The 21155-nt window shown below is 40.5% G+C and overlaps 2 protein-coding genes across 3 annotated transcripts; both read left to right on the top strand.

The window, feature by feature from the left end:
* The first annotated feature begins 1672 nt into the window (after nt 1-1672).
* Nucleotides 1673-8300, top strand: LOC121749351 (uncharacterized protein At4g06598-like). 2 transcript variants are annotated; one of them, XM_042143934.1, is made up of 5 exons: nt 1673-1857; nt 4772-5505; nt 6768-6843; nt 6934-7060; nt 7593-8300. In XM_042143934.1, exons 2-5 carry the CDS (start codon nt 4790-4792, stop codon nt 7799-7801), a joined length of 1128 nt encoding a protein of 375 aa, XP_041999868.1. In that variant the 5' UTR covers nt 1673-1857; nt 4772-4789; the 3' UTR covers nt 7802-8300. The 2 variants fall into 2 exon arrangements, with proteins under 2 accessions (XP_041999868.1, XP_041999862.1); XM_042143928.1 differs by having other exon boundaries at nt 6928-7060.
* Nucleotides 8301-11048: 2748 nt separating this feature from the next.
* LOC121799796 (serine/threonine-protein kinase-like protein At5g23170) lies at nt 11049-12304 on the top strand. Its single transcript, XM_042199277.1, has one exon. The coding sequence runs from the start codon at nt 11131-11133 to the stop codon at nt 12169-12171; it is 1041 nt and encodes a 346-aa protein (XP_042055211.1). The 5' UTR covers nt 11049-11130; the 3' UTR covers nt 12172-12304.
* The last annotated feature ends 8851 nt before the right edge of the window (nt 12305-21155 follow it).

Genomic DNA, 21155 nt, shown 5'->3' with positions numbered 1-21155 from the left:
GACAAAAACTGGGGCGGGGCTATTGGGCGTGTCCGCCTTATAGTGGACGCCCTAAAATTAATCTAAAGGTACCCTACTGTTCCACAAAAATGATTGTTGCTTGAGCAGTTGGGGTGTTTGGCAAATTTCTTCCAAATATGAAGTGCTAAGGCCATCCGCAATGGGGCGGACGATGGCACGCCCGATGGCGCTCATCGTCCGCGCCCATCATCGTCCTCTCCATTGCGGGTGCGTGACATAGGCCGCGGACGATCGTCGCGCCCTATACTAAGGGCGCGGAGTATAGCGCAGACGATGTCCATCGTCCGCCCCATTGCGGCCTACGCGGGCGATGGCCGCGGACGATAGGCCATCGTCCACCCCACTGTGGGCTACGCGGACGATGGTCGCGGACGATGACACGCGTTTTTGATTTTCTGTTTAAATCTCATTTCTCATTCATTTGTACATACGAACATATCGACTATCTCTTTACATATTCTCTCTCAACATCCAACCAAAATGAATCTCGGCGACGACACCAATAGTTCTAGTTCGTCTGAGTCCGGTAGTTCGACGTCAGAAGCATTAGATGCAGCCGTTGAAGAGGCCATGGCGGCATGCTATGCGGCAATACAGCGCGAGGAAGAGGCGGCGGCAGCGGCGGCTGAGCAAGTCCATAGGCCTATTCGACATAAGACGTATGTCCGACGCGACCACCAGGAAGCTCACAGACGTCTGGTTGAAGACTATTTTGCCGATCAACCACGATGGGGCCCGACTGTTTTCCGCCGCCGGTTTAGAATGTCGCGCTACCTTTTTCTCAGCATTGTTCGGACATTGTCTTCACGTGATGAATACTTCACGTTTCGGGAGGACGGCATCGGCAAACCCGGCCTTACACCATTGCAAAAGTGCACGACTGCTATTCGTCAGTTGGCATACGGCACCACGGCGGACCTTTTTGACGAGTACCTCCACTGCGGGGATTCTACAGGCCGCGAGTGTCTGAAGCGCTTTTGTCGGGGGATAGTAGAGGCCTATGGCGACACATATTTGCGCAAGCCGACTGCCACTGATTGCCAGGGTCTGATGCAGATGCACGAGACGGCGCACGGGTTTCCTGGGATGCTCGGGAGCATCGACTGTATGCACTGGCAGTGGAAGAATTGTCCGACGGCGTGGAGAGGCCAATTCACAAGCGGATACAAGGGCAGCCACCCGACGATGATCCTCGAAGCCGTCGCTGACCATCGACTCTGGAAGATGACCGTGCATCTAGCTCGTCCGGCACGTCGACCGAGACACCCCGATAGAGAGTTACCGTTAGGCTTCAATGAGGTTCTATCTAGACAGGCCTCAATGCGCAACCAACATGATCATGTTCAGCTCATGAGCGACATGATTGAAGAAGTGTGGGCTCGTAACCGCCATCGCTGAGTTTGCATTTTTTTAATTCGCATTGTAATGTATTAATTTTTATTAAATGAAATGAAGTTTTTGAAATTCGTATTTTAATTTATTAATTTTTTTAAATTCATATGGATTTTGTAAATATTAAAAAAATGATGATGTGGGTGCGTTCTACTGCAGGTGGGGAGGTAGGAGAATAAAACTGATGAGGTGGGCGCGCCTTACTGATGCCCTAAAGCAAAATATTTTCTTATTCCACCTCACAATAGGGTCTCAACCATCTGCAAAGAGCAAGTAGTGTAGAGAGAGAAATTTACAGTAAGAAGCCAAAAACCATCTCACACACAGAGGTCTTCCCGAGAACAACAAAACCCTAGGATTAATTATTTTTGTGTATCGATTTTTCTTCAACTTTTGGTTGATTATATCTCACATTGTCAAGATCTTACTACCTAATTATCCAAGGTAGGCATTCATTCAACTCGAATCTATCGATTAATTCGTGATTAATTGCTCGCTCTGAGTTTCATTTTATGGGGTTTTGTTTTCTGTGTCTGGTCTTGCGCTGATTTTAGCTCGTGAGGCTTCAAAACAATGTGGTTTGACAAAATTTGGAACTAATTCTATGTCATCTAGCGGAATTATTAGGACTGATTAAAAGAGGATTAGTGTCGGGGCTTAAATCAAGATTATAGTAGATTTTTTTTTCGCTGCCTTGGAAACAAACTATTACTGGATACTTCGAGAACGGAAGATCTCTATTTAGTTAGATATTCTCAAATTGATATCTTGTAGCATTGTTTTTACTGGAAATCGTGGTGATATTATTCTATAACTCCTTTAGTTACCCAGCTACTTTGACAAATTATTAGCACAAAAATGAGGTCGATGATTTTTATTCTATTTGTAAATGTAAGTTGCGACTTTGCTGATTGGTAGTTGAGGTAGTTATGATTATGAATCACATTCTCAAGTGACTGCTGAAAGAAGAAAAAGGAGGCATCTTTGGGCCTAGATGTGTGGTCTGGTATCAGTACTTATCTTGAATATACGAACATGGTGTGATTTTAAGTTTAGAGCTTCGAGCTGCTGTAATGGGATTTATCATTGCTCTGTATTAGTCACATTAATAATGAGTTACTGTCATTGGAGATGGAGGCAACTCAAAAATGATATACTACAAAACAGGGTTATGATTAATTTTTTTTTTCCGGACATATTGGTGAAAAGAGAAATAAAGATACATTATTGTGATTAGTTTCTCTCCTTTCGAGAACTCATGAACTGATGTTGTTAAACTTCTGCTGGTACTTGGTAATATATCATAAACTGAATATGGTGTAGAGACGGGTTTGCCAGATTTGGTTGAGCATAGTTTTTTCCTTACCTGTGTGATTCAAAATTTCAATATGATGAATGCCCCCCAAATTTTCTAGTCTGGCTTGTAAAAAAGACTTCCAACTGATTGTTTTCCATGGGGATGAATATATATGATTGATTGTATCAATTAATATCTGGAGCATTTACTCTTTTATTTTTGACATTATTATGGATGTTTCTCCTTCTTGCCTGCTAAAAGCTGAGTTTATGTTCCAAGTAAATTGCGTCAATTTTTTCTTAATAAACTAACTGTTCACGTTTCTATTCTCGATATGTTTTCCAAACCCACTTCCCTACCTACACTTTTCTATGTCCAAATGTTGAAAAAAATGCAATAGTAGTTTTAGCCCGTTGGCTATTCAGCTGGTTAAACATGTGTTTTCATAGGTTGCTCTGCAGTTACTGCATCTTACATCATTTGTTTTGTAAAAGTTTTTATGTGAGATGAAGGAGGCATGTGCCAGTTGGTACGTGGTGGAGGATCTTTGTGGTTTTATACTGGTAGAAAGCAACAAAGATAACAAATCATGTTGAGTTGTCAAAACTGTTATTGGAAGTTGTTTTCATTTAAGAGTCCAGTTAACTGCAATAAGGTAGACTGTAATACTGTAGAGAGTGGCAAAGACAGTGGGCAATAAAAGAAGCGAGCCTAAGGATAGGGGTCTCCACAATAGATGAAATCCTATGAATCAAAGCAGAAACTCATAGGAATCCAGTATTTTTTATATTGTTGAATTTTTGCATATGAGATTGCAAATATCTATATCCATAAGTATTGAGGATTAGGGTTAGATCTCACAGTTTCTATGATCTAATCTGTAGATATTTCTGTTTATAGAATTATTATTGCTTGGTCTTCAATTCATTGCAAAAAATTGTAAGTAAAGAACTGAACATAAATATATTTTTCAAACAAAAATAATGTTTCAAGATGATTTAAATTTATGTTACTAAATTACATACTGGTGTGAAGTTTCCTTATACGCTAACATCTTTTTTGCATGAATCTAAGGCCTTCTGTGTATTATTTTTATTGAAAATTCATCCTTTTGTTGGTATAATGAGGTGCTTTGCTGAGCTTCTACCACTGTTACTTGACCTTAATTTTGTTTAAATATAATTCTATAGATCAAGTTCAAGTCAGTTTATGATATTTATCATCAGGTGCGTCTTCACTACTGATCTTATGATTCATGTCGTGCAAGATTGAGGGGTGTAGGTGAGAGGGTTTTGGTGAGTGGGAAGTGCAGAAGGAGAGGCTGTGATTACGAACCTTTGATAATGCTGTAAAAGAAATTGCTAAGTGATCAATGGGATTAAAAAGAGGAGGTGCAAGGTCCTGGAGTCACATGCAGCCAAGTTTCCATAGAGGAACTGCACTGTGCTCCATAAAAGTATTAAACTAATGATCACTTCTAAAGAACATAGATTCTCAAAATCATACACCAATGTAACGAACTATCTCAAAATTATTGAAAATTGGTGTGTACAAGAACAATCATGTATGTAATTGAGGTGGAAATTGTAACCTTTTAAAAAGCTTGTCTTGAAGAAACCCATTATGAAGAAGTGATTTATATTTGCCAAAAGAATGTGTCTTCTCATGTTATGGAAAAAGTGATGGAGATGAAGCTGCAACCTGGGTTTCTTTCTTAGTCAACCATGATCCTCTCAGAATCAAAACAAAAATCAAAATAGGTTTTGTAGAACTAGCCGTTTAGATTTGGTTTGCAAATCTCAAACCGAACTCTTAATCCTATTGGGAGGAAATTACTTTAGTTTCTTAAATCTTAATACTGTTGAAATTCTTTTGTATTTCAAGAAAGGGTTGATCTTCATAGAAAATTGTTGTTGTTTAGTCATTTTTGATTCAGTGATTCTTCTGCCTTCTTTTTGTTCTTAGATAATGCTGCAGCCATGTGTTTTGATATGGTCTCCTGGTCTGGTGTTTGCTTCGGAATGTACAATTCTCATGTTATATGTTAAATGTTTGTTACAGGTACTGGCCTCCTCAACTATGGCAAACTCCAAGGGACCATCTACCGTTAGAAACATGATGTATAATGGGAAGAATCCATTATTGCCTCCTAAAAGTCCATTTCCTAGCATCTCTCCATCATATGCTGAATACATTCCTACTTCAGTGATTGGTCCAAAATCTTTTCCAAAACCCAGAGAAGGAAGTCCACATCATCAACGTACTTCTTCTGAAAGTTTTTTGATAGAGGAACAACCATCTTGGTTAGATGAACTCCTCGATGAACCAGAAACGCCTTTGCGCAAAGGAGGTCATCGTCGCTCATCAAGTGACTCTTTTGCATATATCGATACAGCTAATGCTGGAAGCATGAACTATGCAGCTCAAGATGATATCAAGTTCAAGAATATGATTCCATTGCCTTTATGGGGATCTCAAGACTTTGACTTTCATAGGGACATGCGGCAAAGTTCTTTCTATTTGGATCCAAACCCTTCTGGCAAAACCAAGAACAAGCCATGGGATGCACCTGTGAATTCAATTGCACCTCCTTGTGGCATTCCTTCTAGGAATGTTGCCACCATCCAGAATGCCGGATCAGTGAACTCCTCGCTAGACGCTGATAGAAATCCAACTTCATCTGCTCAAAAGTCAGATGTTGAATCTATTTCTCAAGACCCAAAAGGCCCATCTGAGAAAAAAGACACCCATGTTAAGAATCTGGCATCAGACACTGACACAAAACGAGCCAAGCAGTAAGTGCACCCGTCTTTATTCCATATAAATTGAGTGGTTTTAAGTTAGAGTTTGAACTTCAAGTTCACCTTTTGTGTTTCCTTACCCTTTGTAAGATGTGTTTCCTCTTACTATTAGTTTTAACTTCACTACTATGCTTCTATTGTGAAATACATGATTGAATCATTATATACTTGAATTTAAGCGCATCAATTTCAGGACATTTATCAAATATCTCTTACTTGTGCATGGTGATATCTATGTTTATTAGTAATCACCCCAATTATGAGGTGTAGTTTGTTATTGTCTGTCTGATACTTTTGATAGGCATTATTCTGTCTCAAATATATATAAATGAATCTTATATATAGTTATATGATTCAAAACCCAGTGAATTTTCTTAACTGAAAGTGAAGTGACTGGCTGAGCAGAAAATTGTTGAAACACGTGTCTTGGAATTCTTTGAAGAACCTCTGCAATGATAGATGATCACGTTGATCATGCTATATTAGTAGTAGTAAGGAGTATTTGTCTTTACCGTGGGTACAAGTTTTGCTCTAGTTTTATCTTAGCTGCACTAACATAGGTAGCTAAGTTCTCATCCCAATCCCTATTACGAATGGACGAGTTCTCTTTTCAAAGATAATTTTCTTCTTTTAAGAAAAACCTGATCACTTTGTTCTTATGACGTAATAACTGGTTTCTGTAAGGTGGAAAGTTTGGATAAAAATGTCAAAATTTATATTTTTGATATTTGTCTTATTTATTACAAGACCGTGAGATTTCTTTTCAGGACTATCTAAAATGAGTTGTAATATAATCTGATTAGTTGTTTGTTTAGTGTCACAGGCTTTAACGTATGTTGATGCTCGAGCCCCTATAGGTTGTGGGAAAGAGCTTTATATAGTGTTTAAGTGGTTACATGGGCCTCTAATTCTTTGCAAATTTAAAGATTAGTTGTCTATATGGATGCATGTGAGTGTGACAATGCTTTGCTTTATGGATCTAAATGTAGTCTACTGCTTTTATCTCTTATGTTTTGCTAGGTAAACATATTGAGCTCCAGTGGATCTGTTAACGAGATGAATCTTAAGGCATAGATACTCTTCCATTTGCTATGTTTTTTTATGTTTTATTTTTAGCTCATATTCTGATCACACGATTGAAAAATGTAAAGGCCCTTCACTAAAGAATTTGGTGCATTTTCTGAAGCTGCCATTTTTTTCAGACAATTTTCTGTTATCTTTAATATACCCAATGGATTTGTAAATGCCTAATGCAGGCAATTCGCTCAACGTTCTCGTGTGCGGAAGCTTCAATACATAGCTGAACTTGAAAGACACGTTCAAACTCTACAGGCAAGTATGACAGTGCTTACAAGTCCTAAAATGGTGTATAATCTGCTTATAGTTCAGATTTGGTATTTGACTATGCTTTCTTAGTTGCAGGCAGAAGGCTCTGAAATTTCTGCTGAGCTTGAATTTCTCAACCAGCAAAACCTTATTCTCAGCATGGAAAATAAAGCCCTGAAGCAACGGTTAGAAAATTTATCTCAGGAGCAGCGGATCAAATATTGTGAGTTTCCACCTACTGTATTCATTATTGATAGACGTGCTTCTTTGTCAAGTTTGCCTAGTTGCATTCAAAAGTACTACTCCGTACATAAAATTTTGTTCTGTAGTGTACAGTCAGTTCAATAAAATTTACATATTGTTTGCTGATGGGTATTTCAGTTATGTAAACAAAACAAAGAACCAGGTGTGAGATAGGAGGTTTATGAAGTAAATGGGTCCATTGTTGTTGCATTTTCACTTGCATTTTGACGTGTTAGTTGTTCCGAAATGGTCTCAACTTGAAGCTTGGTAAAGTAATAGTGCTCTTTCTACTGTTTAAATGCATCATCTGTTTAGGGCGTGAGGTCACTCCATGGCATAGAAATTAAAGAAGTTCTAAAATGCATAGGAAGATCTTGACTTATCTAATTGAAATACGACCCCCTTCTTTTTAAGTGGTGGATAGTATCTTCCTATAAATCTTGTGACATTTTATTTTAAGTGCTGGAAGTTTATCCATATATCCTATACCTCATTTTCGGATGCATGTACAGTTGAGCATGACGTATTGGAGAGAGAAGCAGGAAGACTGCGAGGCCTGTATCAGCAGCAGCAGAAGCTGCTGCAAGCAAAACAGCAGATATCTTCTAACCATCAACGTGCCAAGAGCAGAGACCTCGATCAACAGTTGGCTAATCTTTCCCTGAAACTCAAGGAAACAAGTTCTGGTCAGGATTCTCTCTCCGACCAGCTTCATATGTAGAGTAATCATTCTCGACTTCTTGTTGTGTGTTCCAAGTTCTAACCACTCCTCTCAACTGAGGAAGCATGCTGATGATAAAAAATACTCCCCATATGCGGGGAGAAAGCCAGACTGGTCGAACGGTCATGTGCTACAATGCACCTCCTTGTGTTGCTTGTGCTTCTGTTTTCCCTTTTGATCCTTGTAATTCAATTGTAAGCGGCCATCATCTCTCCTAAAGTTAGTGCCATGTGTACCTCGTAGTCCTCGCCCGAAATTAGGAGTTCCGGCGGACGACTCACCCGAGGTGGTTATCAGCCGAAAATGCTAGGTTTATTGTACGTCGAGTGATTAATCCGTTGCCTCCTGCTAGTAACAATCTCCATTTATGTAGTCAATGTTGCATGTGTAGTGTTTAGTTTCATTTCCTGCTATGGACACACTTTTTCACATTTGTAGCCCATATTGTTATGTAATGATTCTTGGGTGGCTTGCTAAAGCTGCTAAGCATCTCTCTCTCTCTCTCTGGATAAGAGCATCTCCAATAACCGGCGTCACCACCGCGACGCCGATTTTTCGCCCACGCCGGTTTGACGCCGAACCATTGGAATCGGCGTGGGCGAAATCGGCGTCAAAATCGGCGTCGCCATGCCGATTCCCGCGCTGACGCCGGTTCCGACGCCGATCCTCACGGGCGCCATTGTGCGTCCCGGATCGGCGCCTAAACCGGCGTCGGATTAAAATTTTTTTTTTGTTTTTCGAAAACACTATATATACGCGCGTTGAACCTCATTTTCATTCGCACCACTTGTTTTAACGAATACTCTCTCTCTACCTTACTTTCTGTACAAGATCAATAACGAGCAATGGAGAACAACTACGAAGGTACTCCAGTTAATCCCGGGGGATGGTCTCAGACTCCCCCGCCTCCCGGTGTAGGGTCTCAGACGCCCCTGACTCCCGGGGCAGGGTCCCATACTTCCCCGGCTCCTGGGGGAGGTGGTTGGCCTCCGATGAGCGGGTACTACAACATGTACCCGTGGCAGAATATGATTCCGGGGTGGGCACCCGGCATGCAGCCACCGGCGCAACAGATGATTCCCCCGGCGCAGGGGACGCACGGGGGGGACAACGCCTATCGGCCGACTTTTGATTTTTCCACCGGTTCTTCGCACACATCGACCCCAACGGATGCACAGTATACGGAGACCTTCTCCTTAGTGGACTTGGGTTTTGATATTAACGAGGTTTCGGAAACTCTCATTCAAAGCCAGGGAGTAGGGCGGGGTAAGAAGAAGGGCAAGGCGAAGAAGGTCGGCGAGTCGTCGCAGCCCCAAGCCGAAATCCGGGGTCGGAGGAAGTGGACAGACACGGAGAACGTTGCGGTTGCCAAGGCGTGGGTGAGTGTCTGCGACGATCCTCTGGTTTCGAACAACCAGAGGATCGTCAACTTGTGGGCCAAGATAGCCGCAGCCTACAGGGCATTTTGCCCTGAAGGGAGACCGTGCACCGGGGAGGAGGTCCGGAAGTGCTGGGACCGAATCAGGGCTGGCGTCTCTCGATTTTCGGGTTTGTACGCCAACGCCCTCCGCATGCAGACCAGTGGCCAAACAAAGGAAGACTGCAGGAGGATTGCGGAGAGAGCCTACCCCGATCCGGATAAGAAGTACTATGAGTTCACCTACTGGAACTGCTACGTTGTGCTCAACGAGTCGGAGAAATTCCGGGCAGGCGTCGACGCTGGCTGGCCGAAGAGGCAGAGACTGAACTATACCGGAGATTATAGCGGCAGCAGCGGTGGTTCGTCAGACCTCCCTGAGACGGCCCAGGAGGTCCCGACTCCTCGGTCGTTCGGTCGCCGACCTCGCCCGGTTGGGCAAAGGCGGGCGCAGCAGGTTGCGAGGGGGGGCACCCCGAGTTCCCAGGACGTCCATTCGGCATCCCCCCTCGGCAGGTCTACCGAGGAGCTCAAATTCTTCGCGCGACAACAAACGCGCGCTCAAATGGTGAAGACCTTAGCCGACTTCCAAGCGGCGGTGGACCCCGAGGTGAAGGATTTTCTTCGTGTATTGCTCCAGAGCCAGCGTGAAGAATTGGAGGCGATGAGGAGGGACACCGGCGGGAATAGCCGCGGCGTAGGTGGCGACGGAGGCGGCGGCGACGACGGTGAAGAAGTGCTGGGCGACGACGGAGACGAGGACGGCGGCGATGAGTGATTTTGTTTTACTTTTTTAAATTAATGTACTTTTTAATTTTTGTACTTTTTTTATATTATTATACTTTTTTTTAAAATTAATGTACTTTTTAAATTTTAATATTATTATTCGAATTTTCCGTATTTGTCTCGTAAATTAAATTCCGTATGTTGATACAAGTGTAAATTAAATTATATAATTGTTATTACTGATGTGGAAATGTAGTGTGAAGGCTATGTGAGGGCTATTTGATGTCCAGTTGATGTGGCAAGCTGATGTGGCAGGAGAATTGTAGTGCTGATGATGTGGCAGTGTGAAGGCTATTTGATGGCTATTTGACGTCCAGTGATATTGGAGATGCTCTAAGAGATGCTTTTTTTTTCTTTTATTTAGAATTGTGTAGTCAATGTTGCATGTGTAGTGTTTAGTTTCATTTCCTGCTATGGACACACTTTTTCACATTTGTAGCCCATATTGTTATGTAATGATTCTTGGGTGGCTTGCTAAAGCTGCTAAGCATCTCTCTCTCTCTCTGGATAAGAGATGCTTTTTTTCTTTTATTTAGAATTGTGTTTCGAAATTAGAACTTTTGCTATTACAAAGTCGTGTGTGGTGGGTGAGATTCTTTTTACTTTTTTGTCATTTGGTTTGTGTTCTGAAATTATAACATTTGCTCAAGTGCATGTAGGAATAACACAAGTCCAAAAAAAAAGGATCCGTCAATATTGTGATGACACGCAGATTATTGATTGATTCTCTTTTGGAGAGTAATGAAACTATGCAAAAAAAAAAAGCCTTGAGTCAGAAATTAAGAATTATTACAAATAAAAGTTTGGCAGTTAGTAATTTATAAAGAAAAGTAGCTACTCATTACTTTAAAAAAATAATAGCGTATCCCCAAAACTTCTTAAAAGGCGAAGAAAAAAAAGCTAAAGGCAAATGTGGTCTCGAAAGAACACCTAATATCCTGACTTCGTCAGCCCCACCTTTGCTTTTTCTCGAATACACTTTCGCTTTTCTCTTAATTATTCCATAAAATAAACTAAAGATTTTGATTCCCCTCTCTCATTTTTCCTAGGGAAAACTTTGAATATTTCTTTATTGAATATTGTTGATCACAAACTTGTATATACATATAATTAGACCCTTTTTACGATGGAAAATAGAAGAAAAATGTACTCGTTTAAAGCGCAAGAAATGGAAGACGCCACCGACGGATTCTCTCCATCGCGGCTGATCGGAAAAGGCAGCCACGGCAGCGTATACAGCGGCGTCCTGAAAGACGGCCGCGTCGTCGCCGTGAAGAAGCAATCCGTGGCCCTCCACGACGACTCCAAGCTCCGCAACGAAGCCCTCATTCTCTCCACCATCACTCCCAACCCATGCACCATCACCTTCCTCGGCGCCACCCCCTCCAACAACATCATCGTCACCGACTACATGCCCAACGGCACTCTCCACCACCTCCTCCACCTCTCCCCCTCCCCTCCGCCCTGGCCGAGGCGCCTCGACATCGCCCTCCAGCTCGCCGCCGCCCTCCGCCACCTCCACGACTCAAACCCTAGCATCGTCCACCGCGACGTCAAATCGGCCAACATATTATTGGACGCCACGTGGAACGCCAGGCTGGCCGATTTTGGACTGGCGGCTCGCCTCTGCGATGACGATGACGTGGACTCCAAGCTCCCCGCGGGGACCATGGGGTACATTGACCCTAGCTACACCGCCCCGGGGATGCTCACCGCCAAAATCGACGTCTTCAGCTACGGCGTCGTGTTGTTGGAGCTCGTCTCCGCGAGGAGAGTCATTGACTTGACTCAATCCCCGGCCTCCATTGTGGATTGGGCGCTCCCCCTGATCCAGCAGGGCAGGGGATTGGAGATTTGTGATAAGAGGATTCGGTCATCTATGTACACGAGACGTGCGATTACGAACCTCTTAGGGGTGGCGGCGCGATGCCTGTCGCCCGAGGAGAGTAGTCGCCCCTCCATGAGTGAGGTCGTGTCGAGTTTGCAAATGACTCGTCCGTGGACGATGGATTACGTGCGAGAGATGGTCCGATCGATGATGAGAAGGAAAAAATCTAGGGTTAGTGGGGCGATAGTGACTAGTGGTGGTGGTGGTGGTGGAAACAATAATTTCTCAAAAGGGGGACTGCTCGTTAGGGAAATCTTGGCTGATATTACATTGAAATGACAGCTTGGCTTAACCCAATATAGTTACTGTTTAGATGAATTTATATTAATTATAATTTAGTCTATCATATTAAATGCTATTGGTATTGTTGAGTTAATATAGTAGAACAAAACATTTTGTTGACTTGTGCGAATTGTGTTTGTTTGTCAACTGAGATATATATGTAGAGGTGAAGCAGAAGTCAACGGTTATTGATCGGTATTTGGAAGATGGAATAATTCATATAAATAATTAAATAATTTATAATATCATATCGTATATATATGCGTGTAAATGGCTAGTTTGGAATAAGGAATGTCAAGCTATTAGTTGAAGATAAACAATTGATCCAACCACTAGAACCCAACTATAAAAAACAAAAGTGGGAATATATCGATATCAAACCATAATTTAAATATGGGAGGCTCATTCATTCTTTCTGATGTTTACACTTCACTAGTTCCTTCGCCATTTTTAATGGACTGTTTTTTTTTCTATCTGACCTATGTGTTAGTATATGAATAGTACTATTATAGCAAATTTGGGAAAATTAACACTTATTTCAAAATCAGCATACCTTACAACATGGATCTTGATTACCTACTTTCTTTTTGACTTGATTCAATTCGCATTTTGGCTTATAAGGTTCTAAGTCACGAGAAATGCATTCATACATGACATGTACATATATTTCGAAGGTACACCTTTTTAATTAGTCCAACTAATTGACTTGAGATTTTCTAAAGTATGGTGCATTATTCAATATTTGAAACTTCTATACTTTCAAATCACACTTTGATTTTGTGTCTACTATTCAGGAGAAAATCTGGATTCTCATTGCAGACGAATGATTAATGTAATTAATTTGTTAGTGTCAACTATTAATTCCTACTAATATAATTCCATATGTATATGCAAATTGCATTAATTATTTGATTGACAAGATTTGTACTAGGTATAGTTAAGCCATATCCATCATTAAGTTATTAACTAACAACTATGTCGTATTTAATTAGAAAGAGAGGTATATATTTGTTATGATTATAAATATTTTTCAAATTTTTAATGACATTTTTTCAATGGCAGGTGGTACTTTTAAAATATTTCAAAAACGTTAAATGTCATAAAGTATAACTTTAAATATATAATTGCATAATATTATATCAAAAACTTCACTACATATTTTCAACTGATATTACGAACGATATATTATAGTAGGAACAAACTTGATGATATTGTATAAGAGAGGAGATGATATTATGTAAGAGAGAAAACGACATTGTATAAGAGATAATGATATTATAAAAATGGTATTATGATATCAAATGAAGGTTTGGGTTCTTCTTTTGTTAAAACTAAATCAATATATGTGAAAAATCCTGTTAGCATATTACTTATTAGAAAACAGAACATATGTTAGAAATCCAATAAGCATATATTAGAAATTCAAACAGTATATATAGAAAATTCAATCAGCATATATTAGTAAATCAATCATCGTATATAAGAAACTCAATCAATACATCTATAAGATACGATTAGCATAACAAATTTCTCCAACGGAACATATGCAGTTTATAATAATTTGTTAGAATTATCATGAAATTACTTTAATTTGATTCATTGTTTATGAAATTTAATTTAAATCAAGAGTTGTATGAAATTTAAAATACTAGGTAACTTTTTATGAGAGAGAAAGTATTTGAAATAATGCAGGAAAGACATGAATTTAAGAATATTCATAACTAAACTCAATGCTTAATGACATTGTCCTTCACTGGATAATACTTTTGTTATTACATCGGCGGTCACATTTACAGGTTGCATTGCATGTTCTCAAAACCTCTTTGTCGCCTCGTGGCCGCCACAACCTTTTTCCTAATTTTTGTTTTTTATATTATTTTAAATACCTCAACTCCATATATAAATATCCCTTTTTCTATCAATTTTTCAGTACATTCATTTCTCTATTTGTTTTTTTGGCCTTTAATTTAGTTTTTACGTAATTTTTTAACTCCATAGTATTTAATTCCATGGGTATTTATTTATTTTTATTTCAATTAATGTAGCTTTAAATTAAAATTCAATTATTTATATAACTCAAAATCATATCCCCTTCGTCTCAACTAAGTTAAATTGTATTCATTTTCAAGATTTTTCAACTAAGTTGAGTCATTTTTTTTGGCAAAATACTAAACATCTAACTACTCTCACTTTATTCAACCTCCAACTTTACTCTATATTATCTCTCCTACTTTATTTTCTTCTCATACTCTCTCTGTCACAGTCTAAGTGAAACGTATTCTTTTTGGGATGTCCCAAACTAAGTGAGATGTATCTTTTTTGGCTATACTTAACTCACTTATCTCTTTTATTTTATCCTCTTATCTCTTCTATTTTATTCTCTCTCTTATTTTATTATCTCGTTCTTTCTCTTAGTATTCTCTTGCTTACTTTATTATCTCTTTTTTTTCGTAGTACTTTCTTATGTCTCTTACTTTACTATTTACTGTATAATTTTATTCCCAAAACACCATTGCCTAAATTCATGTGCTAAAATAAAAACGTCTCGCTTAGGTCGGGACAAAGGGAGTGTTTTATTTTATCTCTATTTAACTCATTCAACACAATTTTTTAATTTCCGTATCCAAATGATTTGCTTCAATTTAGTTTGGACGGAAGGAGTATTAAAAATGGGGGTTGAAATATGGGGTGGGTTGTATCGCAAGTATTGGATGTATTGTCATCAATTTTTTTTTATTTATTTTTTTAAGATGGATCGATGATGGTTCCCCATCTACCCTCGAAGTGACTCGGACCTCCGGCCTAACGGTCGGAGGTGAAGCGTCTTACCACCGAGCTGCGCTTCGTTGTCGGGATGGGAAGGAACGAGTCAGCCAACCTTTCCCCAAGCACGGGTCCAGACCAGTTAACTGATTGTCGGTATTGTCATCAATTCATCGTATACAGTCTAGTTGTCCACTTTTATTATCCATATTTTTCTCAAAAGAAGGCACCACAAAACTTTCTTTTGTTTGCTTATCTTATTTGATTCTCCTAAGTTAAAGATTTTGGGTTCAATGTCGTATATCTATATCCCACATTATCATAATGTAGTCATCCTTTATATAAGTGGCTTTTGGGTTTGAATTTATTTTTCATATTATGATATATTCCTAGTTATTAGTTTATGCTTCATACGTGCCATATTTAAAAAATTAACTAAGTATAGCTATCACTTCAAAAAGTAATAACCAAAATATTAATAAACGATAACGATATTACTCTTCAAACCATATTTTATACTCCAAGTAACACGGGATAATGTTAAACTAAATAAATTTGAGAATTAAAGAATGGGGGCAGTTGAAAAAGAGAAAGAGACGTTTATAAAATTTTATAAACGAATTGTCATTCTCTAGAAAAAAGCATAGAGCCAGATAATCTTCAGCAATATTCCCCTTATCTAAACTTTTTATTATTTTAATCAACACGACTTCGCGAATTAAGCTTATCTTCTAAGAATTAATATATATGGGTGACGTTCGGTTGCCATGACTAATATCATGAGACTATCAATCTAGGATTAAGTTGTGGGATTATTTTAGTTGGAGGGAGAGACTATGACTAATTATCATGAGACTATTCATATAGGATTAAGTTGAAGGGTTCAATCTTATGAACCAAACATGATACATATTTAATCATGAGATTTAATCTTGCCAACCGAACACCCTCATGATGGAGTATAGAGTTTGATCAATGTCGAATCATTCTTAAAGACCGAACTAGAGACCAAATTAGGGCCCTCCATTTTCTTAATCTTGTGGTTAGGATTAATGTAATATTTTATTCAATAAATTTTTTTTATTTTTTTTAATTTTATTATAAAAAATTATTCAATAAAAATTTGCCGGAGTAAATAATGAACTATATTCACTAAATAATGAACTAAATGAATGTATGTTATGAAGTAATTTTGACATGTTATTGAAATACATTAATGATACAACAAATTTTAGTGTTAAACGTTAAGCGGTAGTAATGAACTACATTCAATAAATAATGAACCAAATGAACGTTAGTAATGAAGTAAATATGACATTTTATTGAAATACAATGTTAACAGTGTTAAACGTCAAGAAGTAGTAATGAACTTATTACTCCATTCAATCATGCTATTACTTCATTCCATTAGTTTATTACTTCATTCAGTCATGCTATTACTTCATTCCATTAGTTTATTACTTTATAATGTGTTATGACATAATTATCTTTCAGTTGAAGTAAATTCAGCAGGTAATGAATGCGAAAAATTACTTCATAACATACGTTGATTTAGTTCATTATTTAGTGAACATAGTTCATTATTTACTCCAGCAAGTTTTTATTGAATAATTTTTTTAAAAAAAATTTAAAAAATAAAAAATGAATAAAATATTATATTAATTGTAAATTAATCCTAACCACAAGATTAAGAAAATTGAGGGTCCTAATTTGGTCTCTAGTTCGGTCTTTAAGACTGGATTTGTGAATAATGGTGGAGTTTGAACCCGTAACCTCAACATCACTTTATCTCAGTGCTGCCAACTGCGATACAACCCGATGGTTTTACAAGCTTTTTTTAGTGGAAGATCTTTAACATGAATATTTGAATTTATTCAGTAATTCTCCCTCGACACCCATAAGCTGCTGTGTTACTTATAACAGCCCAAAAATATAATTAATCATTATGGGCCTTCATAGATTTTGTTGTTTGACCCAGTACCGAAAGTCCAAGTTATAAAATTGTTTGTAAATGATAGCTTGGTTTTTTCATTTTTGATATTCCACAATCTTTCTTATTTATTTTTAGCAAATTTATGCTTTGTGCTCAAACAAATTTCTATCAACAACACCTACTTTTTTATTATTTGCGCTTGATGGAGTACGTACTAAACAAGCCCAACAGCAGTAAAGCCCATCAGCCTAAAGCCCAAGAAAGAGTATCAGTTCGGCATGACTAAAGAGTATCAGTCCGGCATGACTAAAGAGTTCAGTTCGGCACAACCAAAGAGTTCGGCCCCAGCCTACAGCTCGGTAAAAGCCAACCAATCAAACTCTGCTCTCAGGTCGGCATCAAGCTGCTCGGCAATAATTCAGCAGTTCGGTCTCAGTATTCGACCGAACTAGGAGATAGTGGACTCATGCAGGATTTCCACCTCCACTACACCCACGATCTATTTAGTGGTGTCAAGCAGTCATTAACTCATGCAGGATAGTGGACCCATGCAAGATCGCCACGATCTCCACGACATCCACTGCCTAGTAAATGGTGCTGCATGCCACGATCTTGGTTCAATGTATAAATAGAACTTAGATCAGATAGAAAAGGGTTAAGTTCTGTTAAGCTCTCTAGAGATAAAATATCAAATAGCAAGTCTGTATTGTAAGCTGTAGAAAACAGATCAAGCAATACAACTCTGCCCTCTTTTCTTCCCGTGGACGTAGATTTACCTCAGTAAATCGAACCACGTAAATCTCTGTGTCGTGATCTGCATTTTCCTGCATTCATCACCATCAAAAATTCGCAGAACCATCACTGGCGCCGTCTGTGGGAAACAGAGAACCAAATTTGTGATAAAGCGAATTTTTGACCCTTTTTCCACCCCAAAAAGATGCATACCAGATCACATACTACCCGTAATACCGTTCGTGATAACCGTGAGGAAGCTAGTCCAGCTCGCAGGTCTGAAAAACGGCCTCGGGAGACATCTACCTCCGGTTCTCACGAAGAAGGAACAAGCCACTCCAGGAGAGATCGCACCGAGTCTTCCCAGCAGCCCGATTTAAATGAAGCTGTCAAGCTGTTCTTGGCTGAGAAGCAGGATGAGTTCTTAACCTTCCTGCAGAAGAGCCAACAGCCGGAGAAGACAACGGCGGATTCTCCCTCCTCATCCAGACATGAAAGTCACTACCGCAGTAGTGACGTGTCTTCCAGGAGAAAGAATCCTCAACCCCGACATGTTCCTGTTCCTCCTCGGTACCGGAACCACAGGAGAACTCCATCTCCTCCGTACCGAAGAGATGTCGGGTTCGCCATGTACGGAGCATTAAAGACTCCGTTCTCGGACGATATCACCCGAACTCCTTTGCCGCGGAACTACCGGACACCGTCAATGACTTATGACGGGCTAGTGGATCCTCATGACTTCTTGGGACGCTATCAGTATAATATGGCGAACCAGGGTCTCAATGAGGTCCATATGTGCAAGCTGTTCCCCGAGCTTCTTATCGGGAACGCGAGAAGGTGGTTCGATAGCCTCCCCCAAGGCAGCATTAGATCTTACCGAGATCTAATGGATGCTTTCCACAGGAGGTTCTTTCAGAAAGCGGAAGCCCGGATCACTTCGGCTCAGCTGCTTTCTATACGTCAAGGTCGCGACGAAAAGATCAGCGACTTCATGACGAGATTCCACAAGGAATGCCTACAAGTAGATGATCTCAACGATCTACTTGTCATTTCGGCATTCCAAAATGGAATCCTGCCCGGAGCTCTCTACAGAAAGCTCGTGGAGTGCGGTCCGCAAACAGCTCAAGAAATGTGGGACATTGCGGACCAATTTTCCCGTGCGGATGAGGCAGACCGTCGAAAACGGTCTTTAGACAGCTCATCCCGAGAAGAGAAAAAGAAGCCCGATCAAAGCGGCCAGGTGCTTCCTCGCCGAACTCCTTTTGAAAGAATTCAAAGGGCACCGGTACAAGGCAGATTGGGGCCACGTCTCAATCCTGAGAAGCTGCCCGCTCAGTTCGTACCATTAAACAAGTCAAGAGCGGAAATTTTCGAACTACATTCCGATATGTTCGAAAAACCAAAGCGGATGACGAAATCAGCCGCGCGGCGACCTCAGGATCAATATTGCTCCTTCCATCAAGCCCACGGTCACGATACCGAGGAGTGCCGAAATTTGGCTGCAGGTATTGATGTTCTTGTGAAAACAGGAACGTTAAAAAAATACCAAAGCAAGCAGCCGAAAAAGAACAAAAGGCAGAGAGGTGCGAACTGCAATCCTCAGGATCCGAAAAGGCATGAGGATCCTGAAGACGACGACGAGCCGCAATATGATGGAGTAATCCAGACTATTGATGCTCTCCCTGCCGGGAAGACTAAGTCGTCCCTAAAAGCAGAACGCAGAGGTTCCAATCAAGAGGAGCCAACACATAAAAGGCTGAAGAAAGACGAAGTGATTACATTTTCAGATGCCGATCCCGTCCCAGCCATCTCTCCTCACCAAGACGCTATTGTCATTCAAGCCGGAGTGGCAAACAAACTGATCCACAGAGTATTTGTGGATACAGGAGCGTCAGTCAGCATTCTTTTTAAAGAATGTTTCGATAAAATGGAAGTAGATCCAGCTCGGCTCAGTCCGGCTCCACTTCCTCTGAAAAGTTTCGCCCAGGAAGACACCCGCCCTGAAGGTATTATCAGCCTTCCGATCACGGTGGGAAAAGCGCCTACAAGCTCCAATACGATGATCGAGTTCTTTGTGGTGAAAGCTCGGTCCCCGTACAACATCATCCTGGGGAGAGACTGGCTCAACACAGTTCGGGCCGTTTGCTCTACTTATCACCTCACCATCAAGATCCCCACTAAAGGTGGGATAGCGGTCATCCGAGGTGATCAAAAGAGAGCAAAAGAATGTCTGCAGATTGCGCTTAAAAGTGCCGAGCAATCAGTTCGGCACCATCAAGCATAGCAATCACAGCAACCGGAGTCAGAGGCAAGCAAGATGACCGAAGTCACTTCAGAGCCGAACTCAATGACCGTTCAGTTATACGAAGATGATCCATCCAGAACGGTCAAGATCGGCTTCGCAGGAACGCCTCTACTCCGGGAAAAGACCATTCAGCTCCTCAAGGAGTACAAAGATGTCTTTGCATGGTCTCCGTTGGACATGACCGGAGTGCCCCCCGAGGTAATCACTCATCGGTTAAATATTGATCCTTCAATCCGGCCAGTAAAACAGAAGCAAAGACTCTTTGCGGCAGAAAGAAGCCAAGTCATCCATGACGAAGTCCGCCAATTACTAAAAGCGGATGTACTATTCGAGGTGAAATATCCTTCTTGGGTGGCCAATCCTGTGATGATCAAGAAAAAAGAAGGAGGATGGCGGATGTGCATAGATTTTACCGATCTAAACAAGCACTGTCCTAAAGATTGCTATCCCCTTCCGAATATAGATAAAAAAGTAGAAGCTTTGATCGGCTTCGAAATTTTCTGTTTTCTTGATTTATACAAAGGATATCACCAAGTGTTGATGGATGAGAGTGACGCTCCGAAAACAGCTTTCATTACCGATTTCGGCATTTTCGCTTATAAAAAGATGCCATTCGGTTTAAAGAATGCCGGAGCCACTTATCAAAGGATGGTAGACAAGCTTTTTCGGCACCTAATCGGAAAACAGGTTGAAGTGTATGTCGACGACATAGTTGTCAAAAGCAAAAGCACTTCGGAGTACGAAGACAACCTCAAATCCACTCTCGACGTGCTCCGAAAAGCCAACCTCAAACTCAACCCCCAAAAATGTACCTTTTTGGTAGATTCGGGAAAATTTCTGGGTTGTTGGGTTTCAAAGGACGGACTCAAGGCAAATCCCTCAAAAGTTCAAGTTATTCAGAACATGGCGATGCCGAAGTCCATACACGATGTGCAAAGACTAACTGGATGTCTAGCCGCATTGAATAGATTCCTTTCCCAAGCAGCCGAAAAGCAACTGCCGTTCTTCAAAGTGTTAAAAAAGGCACCAAAGTTCGAGTGGGGAGCCGAGCAGAAAAAGGCCTTTGACGAGCTCAAAAGTTATCTAGCCGAGCTTCCTATTCTCTCTGCTCCAACCGAAGCCGAAGTAATATTCTTATACTTAGCGGCATCGGATCAAACCATCAGCGCGGTGCTTGTACGAGAAGAAGGCCTAAAGCAGCTTCCCATCTATTTTACAAGCCGAGCATTAAGAGGTCCAGAAACCAGG

Source organism: Salvia splendens, chromosome 1, assembly GCF_004379255.2.
Source record: "Salvia splendens isolate huo1 chromosome 1, SspV2, whole genome shotgun sequence".
NCBI lineage: Eukaryota > Viridiplantae > Streptophyta > Magnoliopsida > Lamiales > Lamiaceae > Salvia > Salvia splendens.
The sequence above is the reverse complement of the archived record's forward strand: the minus strand, read 5'-3'. Positions and strand labels throughout refer to the sequence as shown.

Excerpts from the sequence above, each read along its gene's own strand:
- LOC121749351 (XM_042143928.1), top strand. The coding sequence starts at position 4,790 with ATGGCAAACTCCAAGGGACCATCTACCGTTAGAAACATGATGTATAAT. Across the intron at positions 6,844-6,927 it reads GACACGTTCAAACTCTACAG|TTGCAGGCAGAAGGCTCTGA; the intron begins GCAAGTATGACA and ends ATGCTTTCTTAG. Across the intron at positions 7,061-7,592 it reads GGAGCAGCGGATCAAATATT|TTGAGCATGACGTATTGGAG; the intron begins GTGAGTTTCCAC and ends ATGCATGTACAG.
- LOC121799796 (XM_042199277.1), top strand. The coding sequence starts at position 11,131 with ATGGAAAATAGAAGAAAAATGTACTCGTTTAAAGCGCAAGAAATGGAA.